At 52.6% G+C, this 11,203-nt stretch overlaps 1 protein-coding gene across 1 annotated transcript; it reads right to left on the bottom strand.

Annotated features, from left to right (window-relative positions):
- Window positions 1-2,994: 2,994 nt before the first annotated feature.
- Window positions 2,995-11,191, bottom strand: TSPAN17 (tetraspanin 17). The gene is made up of 7 exons (XM_006884385.1): window positions 11,162-11,191; window positions 7,143-7,289; window positions 5,526-5,696; window positions 4,414-4,539; window positions 3,703-3,750; window positions 3,150-3,266; window positions 2,995-3,060 (listed from the first exon to the last, which is right to left on the bottom strand). Exons 2-7 carry the CDS (start codon window positions 7,206-7,208, stop codon window positions 2,995-2,997), a joined length of 594 nt encoding a protein of 197 aa, XP_006884447.1. The 5' UTR covers window positions 7,209-7,289; window positions 11,162-11,191.
- Window positions 11,192-11,203: the final 12 nt, after the last annotated feature.

Genomic DNA, 11,203 nt, shown 5'->3' with positions numbered 1-11,203 from the left:
CATGTGCCTGCCACCACACATCACATAACTAATTAGCAGTATTCCCATCTGCCTACGAGAGAGTGGGCTCCAAGTAGGTAGAGGCAGGTCCGAGCTCCTTCAGACCCTGGCTCTCACCCAGGGCCTGCTTGAAAGATGAGATGACAGCAGTGCATAGTGAGTGGATGGGCAAGAGACAAGTGTCAGGGTGCTGGAGAGATGAGCAGATAAATGAGTGGGGAGGTGTGTGGGTGGACGGCTGAGTGAATGCCCCCAGCAGGTCTGGATCCTTGGCCAGTTCATGATAGCTCCCTTCGTGTATGCTCCCATCTCATCAATCCTGCTTCTAATCATCCCCACTCAATCACTCCCTTGTGCCCAGGCCTCTCTCGCTCACCCACTTTCATCTCTCCAGCCACCCAAGGCCCTATGTAGAGGTGACCCTGACTTCAGGGTCTCTATGGCAACTGGTGGGTACCAAAACCCCTAACACTGTTTCCTAAGAGCTTCCAGACGAGGCACCCTCTGCCCTCTCTCGTGAAGGGGCTCTTCTCCCGGAATCCACAGGCACTCGTCAGCCCCTAACCCTTCATCTCTACTTTCTGCACAACACAGCTGACTAACCACCATGCTTGTCTACTTGGATTTTTCCTGCCTGTGTAGCCTGCGAACTCCAGGAGGGCTGGGTCCAGTGCCCTCCTCTCCACTACAACCTGAGCATCCAAGCAGTGTTCCATGTCACATTACTGATGTATCACAGCACTCGATAATCAGAAGCAGGTTTCACCCCTGATGCTGCAGAAAATCCCCAGCAAGAGCCGTGTGTCCTGGCGAACTTCCCTCTTGTCTCTGCTCAAGAACCACCACCTCATTCGGGAAGAAGATGGCATGAGGGAGACAGTGAAAGTGACAGCAGTTGATGTGACAAAGTGGCAGACACATAGTCAGTGTTTCAAGCTCCATTTATTGTAGCTGTATGCACCATCATGGCCAAGACCTGCCAGGCTTCTGGAACATTCGCCTGCCTGCACCAAGATGCCCCAACCTGGAGTCATGCTCTTCACCTTGTCCACAGGCCAGCAACTGCCAGTACCCCCAACATCAGAATAGCCAAGGTCCTGGTAACTGTCTTCGGGGATCTACAGGATCTACACATTTTGTTTGGCTTGTGGTTCATTTTAATTAGTTGCTGATTCTTTAAAACAAGGCTATTTCACATGAACAGGTAGGTTTCTGACTTCTCCAGCCTTCTGACATGTGGTCTGCAGTCCTACATCACAGTAATTAGCTACAAGTCAACAGCACCATCGCTTCCTCTAGATAGGGAGGTGCTGACTTAGTCCCCACCTCACTCTATTGCCCCTAGATGCCATTGATTCAATCGTGCAAATGTTTGTCTAACTACAGAGCAATGTCTTTCTGTGCTTCTTTATTAATAGTGAGAGTCAAAGTCCACCCACACAAAGGCCCACTCCATCCATCTGCACAGCCCACCTTGGTCTACCAGCATCTGAGCTGGGGATTGCTCAACCCAACAAACGTCCCCTTTTCCCCATAGCCCAGGGTACAGCCGTGCAAGGACACTCCACACACACTTCCCTTCAGGCAGCTGACTTTCCAAATTCGAGCCAGTTTGTTCATTGAGACGTCTTCACATGGCCTGAACCAGAAGTGCTTTTAGCAAAGCTAGGTAGCAATGTGAGGCGAGAGGCTGTGGCATGAGGCTGCAAAGCAGCTGCAGGAGCAAAGCAGTCAGACCCAAGGAACGTTGTGGTGAGGCGCCCTCTGGTGAGCACGAGGAAGCTCTGCAGGCTAATGCTCCCCAAATCCCATAAGCCTGTTAGTAGGTGCGACAAAGTTGACTCACTGCGGCCCTCTAAACAACTGATCAGGCTCCCTCTAACTCATGTGTTTCCACTTACTTTGAAAAGTCCTGACCTCTCTCTCCCCCTAGGTGCTCTTTTAGGCACTGAGGCACCCATATCAGCACCCAGCATGGCCCAATCCCTTCCAGGCTTCTCAAGCCAGCCTCCCCCTTTTCTGTATCACGCTTTGCTTCAGGCCTGGCCATGGCAGCCTCAGTGTCCAACTCTGAAATACCCTGCAGAGGTGGAAGGGTGGGGTTACCCAATCAAAGCCTGTAAGGGGAGGCCGGGCCCCCCACGGACAGGGATCTACATGACCCGGGGACCCTGCCCCAGAAGAACCCATGCAGCCAGATAGTCATTCTCCTCGAGAAGCCAGGAGTCTGGACTTCATGTAAAATACACCAATTTCCACAGGTCGGCTCAAACGTGAGTTACCCAGGCCAAAGAAAACATGTCGGCAGAGCGGGTCAGGTCAGGGGCCCCAGCCGGAGCTCTCCGCAGAGGCCACACCGCCGATGGAACCTCTGAGATGGTGGGCGCACGCCAGTGGTTTTCAAAGTTTTTGTTTATTTGAGCAGTTTGTAGCCATCATCACGTTTGATCCTGAGAGGCAAGCAAGGGAGAGAGATTTCTTGGACCCATTTTAGAGTCTGGGTCACTGAGGCTGCAATGGGTGACTGGCCAACTCCAGGTCACAGCCAGTGGAGAAAAGAGCTCTGAGGTTGCATGAAGCAAGGTCCTAGGCAAGAGGGGGCCCCTCGGCCTGCACCACACAGCAGCACCCAGAGAAGTATCCCCACCAGAGTGGGGAGACACGTGCAGACCCCGCCCCCCAAGAAGCACCTTCCGACCCCACCTGACCTGGACCCTCATAAACATGCCCTAGAGAACCCAACAGCCCAAGTGGTGACTACCCCATACACACCCGCCCACCCCCATCTCTCATGCACGCCAGCCCAGGGCCCAGCCCTGGAGGCAGCTTTCTCTTGGGCAGACAGTGCCCTACACCCATAGGCCCCATGGGGAGTTCAGGTCCCAGTAGAAATAGCTCCTACACGCCTGCCCATCACGGGCATGGTAGAGGGGGCCTTGAGAGCCCCTAACAGAGGCCTGGGTCAAGTGGTTAGCTGTGGCCAGTGTGGTGGCCTCACCAGTTGGCCTTCACTGCCTTGATGTCACTCACAAGGTTCTGGGCCAAGCAGATGCCAAAGATCTGTAAGACAGAGGGCAGGGAGGGAGAGATTGCAGGGTGCGGCCCAGGGTAAGGAGTGGGGAGGGGGGTACACGAGTCCACAGCAGTACCTGGAGAAGGGCGATTCCCACAAAGACCCCGGCCACCACAATCAGGTTGTCCTGCAGCCACTTCTCAAACTGGCCCACGCAGCCTTTGGTGTAGATAGAGCCCTGCTGCTCCAGTTCCTGGGGGTACACAGACATCTTCTCAGACCTGAGCCCCTACCCTCCTCCCACTCACCCTAGGACCTGTCCCCTTTTCATCCAAAATGTCGCCACCACACAGGCCCACTCCTCCAAGGTACCTTCTCTACATCCCATATCCCTTCGTGCTATTTTTCCTAAGCACTTAGCTGAAACCCTCACATGAATGTTGCCACTTGTATCTGTCTCTCCCTCCACTGGAATGTAACTCTGGATCAGCACCAAAGGGGATGCCAGGCATACCTCAGAGCTCAACAAAGGGTTCAGACCAGAAAACCTCCTTATGTCCCTATCCCTGAGCTCCTTCTCCCACATCTGGTGGCGCCAAGCTCTAGGGGCCTCAGGACCGCCTTCCTCACGGACATGAGCCCCTGTCCCCAACCCAGGGCCACAGGGCCCTATCCTGCCGGCCCCTCACCAGTTTGAGTCGGACGTCATAGCCACACTGGGTGTTGAGAACATCCTCCTGAGGAGAAACAGGCCAATGAGCAGCTTGTAAGCAGGAATTCCACAAAGGCTTTCTATAATGGACACCCCAAGTTCTTCCTTCTTAAGAGAGCAGTTGGAGCCCCAGATTCTGACCACCCACTGCTTGTAATGCAGCTTGAGGCCCAGGCATCCTTCTTCCAGATGACAGCTCACACTCCTATAGAATCCCTGCCCACAGAAGGGGTCCAGACAGATGGTGACTGGAAGGATATCCCTGAAAAAGCCTTGCCCTGCAGAAAACCATTCCCACCCTAGCGTGGCAGCCCAGTAGGGCCGACATACCCCTGCCATGCATCCCTACAGAAGGGAGCAAGGCCAGATCCCAGCCCCAACAGAGCCTCCAGTGTGGCCAGACACCAGGACAGGGGACACAGGAGGTGGGAAGCCTCTGGGTCAGTGTCTGTTCCTTGAGGTTCTATAAATTCAAACTCATCCCACCAAAGAGAGGACTTCTGGGGAAGAGTAAAAGGAGCCCTCATGCCAGTAGGCCTGGGCCACCACTCACAGACACGGACTAGCTTGGCAGGAGCACCCCGGTAAAATCACTGCCTCTCCCCAAACAAGGGGAGCTGAACAGAGCCCTAAGGAGGTTTTCTCCATGGGAACAGTGTACCAAGTTGCCCCCCACCCGCGCACTCACTGCAGGGTCTCTCACGCAGCAGGAGAAGGGCACCCCGCAGCGCTCCCGGCTGGGGTTCAAGTCAGTGCAGTTGTAATAGATATTGAGGTTCCAGTCGTTGGGCCCTCGGGCTCCACAGCAAGACCACTAGGGAGGTTTGAGGGAAGAGTTCCAGGTGAGCCAGGCCTGTGGTCAGTAGCCGTCTGCCTCTTTGCCCCTAGAAGCTTTTCCTGCCTGAGGAGAAGCGCAGACTGCAGGAGACAGGGCGGGGCTGGGTGTGGCGCTTGAGGCAGCCTGCAGGTGGGTACCTCCTACCCGCCCACAGACAGCCCAGACCTGTGTCCAGAAGGTCAGAGGGAAAGGGGAGGAGCTCCAGGAGCCTGGGAACCAAGTTCTGTAAAGGGGTCCTGAGCTGGCCTACTTAGGAGGAGGAAAGGCAAGGATATGATCATGGATTAGAGAAAGAATGAAGGATGACAGCAGAGTTCTGGGCTACATGTGTAGGAACATCAAAAAGGGGAGGTCTTCCTAGAACTTAATTAAAATGCATAAGAAATCAGCACAGGCTGTCTTCACAGAGCTTGGCCAAAGCTCACTCCTAAGAAAGTCAGTGGATGGTGGCTCAGCTGTAAGGCTAAGTAGGTGAGGCCACGGTGGGTACAGCCGTTCTGAGGAGTATGAATATGCATTTAGGAAGTGCTTGTGATCCAGTAAACTGTTCACTGACTGCTGCACAGGGGTCTCATAAATTTGAGGGTGTGCATCTGTGAAGAGTCTCAAATTAACCTGTTCGGAGGCCAAGCAAATAATGTATATGAGATGGTGCAGCTATACAGAGTGGAGAGGGCAGTGGCAAAGGGTCAGCGGCAACATATTCCCAACCAGTACTGTTCCCCAAGGGTTTAAGAAAGGAAGAAAATTCCTCTCTTTTAGGTGCCATAAACCCAGGCCTGGGGCTTCTGTATTCCAACTGCAACCCTGCAGGTTGGTGCACCCAAGGATCACTAGGGGCTATGCAAAGGACCTGCAGGCCCAGTGTGTAAGAGTTGTTGCAGGTCATAAGGCACTGGCTCCCTCACTCATTAACCATTCGGCACTGCCTGTGTCTAGCCCTGGATTGTCTCCCAACTCACGTATTCCTGAGCAAAGTCAATGAGGTTCTGGAGGTCGATGTCGTCCCGGTAGGCCTTGACGTTGTTGTTGATGAAGAGGTTGAGCTGGTCGCGAATCCAGTCTTTGAAAACGAAGGCCAGGATTCCCGTCGCCAGCTCCAGAAAAAAGATGAGGCCGAGGAACACAGAAAACTGGGGCAGGGTATACAGATGGGTGGAGGCTGGGGGTCAGACAATTCCTGGGGCGTCCAAGAAAAACCCAGTATCCCCAGCCAATCTTAGTACTGCTTTATGATGGTATAAAGGTAGTGTTGTCCTTACCTAGCCATCCATTCCCCTTCCTCTGATCAACATGCCTGTTTTCTTAAATCAACACGTTCCACCTGAATGATTTCACAGGAGTCAACACCCCTTCCACAACCCCAGATGTTGGACTAAGCATGTCACTGGCTGTCAATCAGAACACAGCCTTCCCCGCCCCGGCTACTGGATTGGTCCAGAGACAGCCAATCGGAGCCAAGGAAACGCAATTGAAGGCCATCAGCAGAGCGTTTGGGAGAGAGTCCTGTCTTCCCGGATGGAAGAAACCAGCATATGTGGGAGAGCATCTTACTGGGACAGAAGGGATGGGGAATGAGGGTCCCAGAGCTGAGAAATGGAGAGACCAGCTGTGGCCTGATGCGTGGTTTCAAATATGCCTGCAGCCAGAACCAACTGGTTGCCATCCATCAACTCCAACTCTGCGTCAGAGTAGAACTGTCCTCCATGGCTGGTTTTAGGAATTAGAATACCAGGCTTTTCTTTTAAAGCACCCATGGGTGGACTCAAAACTCCAGCCTTTTGATTGTCAGCCAAGCACTTTTGCTATTTACACTACCCAAGGGTCTCCACAGTCAGAAAGCCCTGTGCTTTTCTTTACAGACGTCAATGAACACTCTTTTTGCTTGGGCCAATGGGTTCTAGTCATTTACAACAGAAAGAATCCTAATAAAGAACAATTAAGTCTGTTTAAAGACTAAGGTGTGCCAAATCCAAGCCATGATATTTTCAGTTGCTTCCAGTGCATCTGAAAATTGGACAGTTAATAAGGATAGCAAAAAATGAATCCATGAATTTGAACTGTGGTGTTGGAGCAGAGCACTGAATATCCGTGGAGTGCCAAAAGAACAAACAAGTCCCTAGAGGCAAAAGCCAGGCAATTTCATCTCACAGACTCTGGGCGCAGTCAGGAGGGGCCAATCCTTGGAAAAAGACCTCATGCTGGGGAAGGTGGAGGATGAGAGAGAGAATCTCTGCAAGAGAGATTGACCCAGTGACTGTAACAGCAGCCTCAAGCATGGAGAGATCTCGAGGATGGTGCAAAACAGGGTAAGATTCAGATCTCTTTAAAATTATCTTTTTAATTTTTTATTATTATTAATGTTAATGAAAGTTTACAGAGACTTTGGATTTCCATTCATTCATTGTTGCACTTTTCTTCCCGCCCAGCCCTCGCAATTCAGATCTCTTGTTCATAGGGTCTCTATGAATTGAAGTTGACAGGATGGCACCTAACAATAACAACATACTAATAAAGCTACTCAATCCTAGGCAAGAACTGGTGGGATAAATGTGCATGCCCTCATCAGGCATACTCACAAACTTGAGCAGGAAGGTGTTCTCTCGAAGGGCTCCAATGCAGCCAGCAAAGCCCAGCACCGACATGACGCCTCCAACCACCACAAACAGCCACACGGGGTCCAAGCCCCCAAGATCTGTCAGCGCTGAGATGTTGGAGAGCACACCCTGGGCCAGGAGAGCAGGGAAGATGTAGAGAACTGGCTCTCCCACCACCTCACCCCATGGCCAAATCCCTATTCCCTCCGGCTGTACCCCATCAGCTTACCTTCTCCCCCCAGGCCCAGAAGCCGATGGCCAGCAACAGGGCTCCCAGCACCTACAAGAGTAGCAGGGAGCTTAGGTTTGAAGCAGAAAACCAGGACCCTCATTCCTTCTCTCCCTATGCATGAAGTGCCCTCTCAGTTACTTGGTTTCTAAAGGGAGAGGGGAGGAGAGAGGTGGTATATAAGTGATCTACCACCTAACCTACCTTCCCAAGAGTACATCCCATTCTTTCTCCCCAACAGGACACAGTCTGGGGCGACTAGAACCAAGAGTGCCGCCTCTCCTTAGTCTCAGGATTGGCATGTGACCCCAGGCCTTACTTGGAACGCCTTACCAGAGCAGTGGGCCCCTAGGACATTCCAACCTAGCAATAATGTCCCTCGCCTCTGCTCCTAGCACACTCCTATGCGAGAGCTCCCACTCTCCCTTTACAAACCCAGTCCTGCAGGTGCCCAGTAGTCCCGTCGTCTGTATCTCCCCATCCACTGGTCAATACATCTGTTTTGAAGCAGCCACTCTGTCCCACCACCTTTCTAATCACTTCTTTTCACCTCCACTTGCCCCAGTGGGTTTGTAGCACACAAGAAAAGACTCTGAGTGAAAAGTCATCCTGATACAGGACAGGATTGGGCTAAGGGCCTCAGTCCGGACCAGAGGCTTTGTTCTCAAAGGCAGCAAGCCATGATCTGCCTGGGCCTCCTGAACCCTGGCCTCACACGTCCTACTTGGGCAAACCCTGAATGACCTCTCCCCACCCTCTTAATCCTTCCAATCATACTGCCTTCATTCCTTCCTGAAGGACTCTGGACATCAAAGCCCACTCCTCTCTTTATGCATGATGCTTGCCAGGGTTCTGGAGTCAACCCAGAGGGAGAAGCCCCCTCCTGCCCTAGGCAGCTGTCCAAGCTCCCACCTCCTCAGGCCTCCCCACCCACCTGTTTCCTCTCCTGGTTCCTTCCTCTCATTCATCAACTTCCCTTTCCAGACCCAAGCACTTTTTCTCTGGAAAACAGCTTCCCTCCTTTTCAATCCCCTTGCATACCCTGGGTCTGGTACTGTGAAATTCAAACATCACCTCTTTGCCACACCCTATGTGGCCTGCCCAGAAGGGACCATTGTCTCCTTCCTTCATCCCTCATTGGTTAATTCAGCACCTTTCCTTCTACTATTCACTCTCAACTTTCTGCCCAACCTCCACCCTCTTCCCTTTGACTTCATTTCCCCTCTCACTGTGACACTAGGAGATTTTGTGGCATTGTGCATTATATCAGGTTGTTGACTAGTGGATGAGCAGCTGAAACCTACCAGCAGCTCCTTGGGACAAAGATGGGCAGTCTGCCTACATTAAGATACAGGCTCAGAAACCCTATGGGGTAGTTCTTCTCTGTTCTATAAGTTTGCTATTTTTTTGAATCAACTCGATGGCAGGGAGTTTGGCTTTAGGACGAGTGACACTAGCCTCCCCCAGGATCTCTACCCAAACCTCTGTCTGCCCCCACCTGTTGGAGATATGTCTCCCCCATCCTCAGAACACAGTAGCCAAGAGAGAAGCTTTCACTTCAGCCCTCCAAGTGCTTACACTCTTGTGAGAAAGACTGATGTTACAGCAAACAATTCCAGATGTTGACTAAGCTCCTAAAGAAAATTAAAACAAGGTGGCATATGGACAATGACTGAGGCAATGGGGGTGCTCTGGAGGGTGCAGTTGGGAATGGTGTTGCTGTTTAGTTGAGGTTGGGATGGTCTGAAGGAGCAGCTGGGAGAAGAGTGCTCCAAAGGAGAGACTGGCAAATGCCCCACTGTGAGACCAGGTATGTGAGGGACAAAGGAAAGGGGAAACCCAGAACAGCTTTCCACAGGGCCATGGAGTCCATTCAAAGAGTCAGGGCTGTACCCTGTATTCTATGAACACTGACAAGCTCCTAGAAGGTTCTGAGAAAGGGTCCACCTATGACAGAAACAAACAAACAAACAAACAAAAAAGTCTCTTTGGGCCTGTTACCCTGTGTCATAGAGACCTCCTTTGTCACTTTGACCCAAGTCTAACCACCCGCTTGCCAGTCCTGTCAATTCAGCCTCATGACTTCCTTTAGAGCCTTTTTCATCTGTCTCCTCCTACCACCTTAGCTTTGCTCCAGGGTTCCCACATCCTGCCTCTGCTCTGCACCTCCCTTTCCCCATGGCAACTGCATAACCCCAATACAAAAGTCCTGCCCTCTCCACAAGACCCTCATCATAAAACCTCCCTAGGCCCCAGCACCCAGCTTTTTGTGCTCTGCTCCCCACTCTCAAAGTCCCAGGAACAAAACTGGGGCTCTCCCCTTGGTACTCCAGGCTTCTTCCTCTGCTCACCATTCTGCTTCTCCCCCCACGCACAACCCACTCAGTTGTCACCAGGGCTCTGCTCTTACTGGCCATGTGCCTCTAAGTAAGTTACTTACTCTCTCTGTGACTGTTTCCCCATTTGTATAACGGAGACATTAAAAGGTAGTTATAAGCATAAGCCCGCAATGTATTGTTGTGTACCACTGAGTCAGATCGACACATAACTGACCCTTGAGCTTATTTTCAGAGGCAGTAAATCGCCCGGGAGGAGTCTGCCCATATTTCTCCCATAGTGCGGCTGGTGGATACAAACTCCTTGACTTTGGGATGGCATCTCTAGATACTAGGGCAACAGAACTCCCTACACTGAATTAGACAATAGATTAGAATTCCTTATTTTCATTATTTAACCTAACAACCCAGAGGACAAGCTCTCTCTAACTGGCTCTGCTCAGGAAGAGAAGTTGCTGTGCAGAGAGACAGCTCTCAAAGCTGCACTGGGTCGGCCCAGAGCCCCAGGCTTTCTTCTAGTTCTCTGAACACTGCCCACGCCCTGGTGAGCTGAGCAGGAGTGGGGCCCAAGGACATACCATCAGGGTAACAGCTCGGGCAGCATGTGGGTGGAGGGCAGTGCCACCGCGTTAGCCCAAGAGAACTAAAAGGTCCAGGCATCCTAAGCGATGGCTTGGGGAACAGGGACTGCAGAGGCGGCAGCCTCGCTGGCCAGAGGAGGGAGGGGGAGGGAAGATGACTTGGCAGGGCCCTGGGACATAGATGCTATCCCGGGAGGGACAGCTACGTCTTCTTTCTCCAGGCAAGAGCACACCCACCCCGGGGTCTCGGTTTTGGTCAGCTAGGGAGTACTGAACTTGGTTCCGCAGGGCCAACTCCAGGACTCCCAATAAGGGGGATTCCCCTCTCCCAGATAGAGGTCTTAGGCCCTGGTCCCTCCCAGCAGGCACCCAGGAGAGTAAAGAGGAGAGGATTTTGACCCACTCCCTTCGCAGGAGGTAAAGGCGGGGCACCAGGCCCAGGTGCTAGAGAAGCAAGGGGTTGGGGCAGGGGACGGGGGCCCGCCCCTTCCTTTCACTGCACACTCAACCCAACCGGCGGAGGAGCCAGGGCTGGGGCTCGACGCGCACCCCACACACCAGAAAGCAAAGAGGTGGGTGATCCGCACCAATTGTACCCCAAGGGCCTTCAAAGAAGCCTTACCCCTTTCTCTACTTTGTCTGGGAAAGACATCCCTAGGTGGCTGGGACCAGACCTCCCACAATCCAGGCCTCTCCACGCTCCCTCGGTCTGTCCCTTGGGAGGGGGGAGACAGTGTGCAAGGACAGTGCCAAACCCTAGGCTTTTGTGGCAGGAAGTGGACTCCTCCTAGAGAGAGTCTGCATCCCCTCCTCCCATCACCCCAGTGCAAGGCCCGGCGCCAAACCAGCGCTCACCCAGAAGACAATGTTGAAGCCAAACAGGAAGTATTTCCCACA

This window comes from Elephantulus edwardii, unplaced genomic scaffold (genome assembly GCF_000299155.1).
Source record: "Elephantulus edwardii isolate Elephantulus edwardi_28Jun2011 unplaced genomic scaffold, EleEdw1.0 scaffold00033, whole genome shotgun sequence".
Taxonomy (NCBI): domain Eukaryota; kingdom Metazoa; phylum Chordata; class Mammalia; order Macroscelidea; family Macroscelididae; genus Elephantulus; species Elephantulus edwardii.
This window is presented reverse-complemented; position numbering and strand designations above follow the sequence as displayed.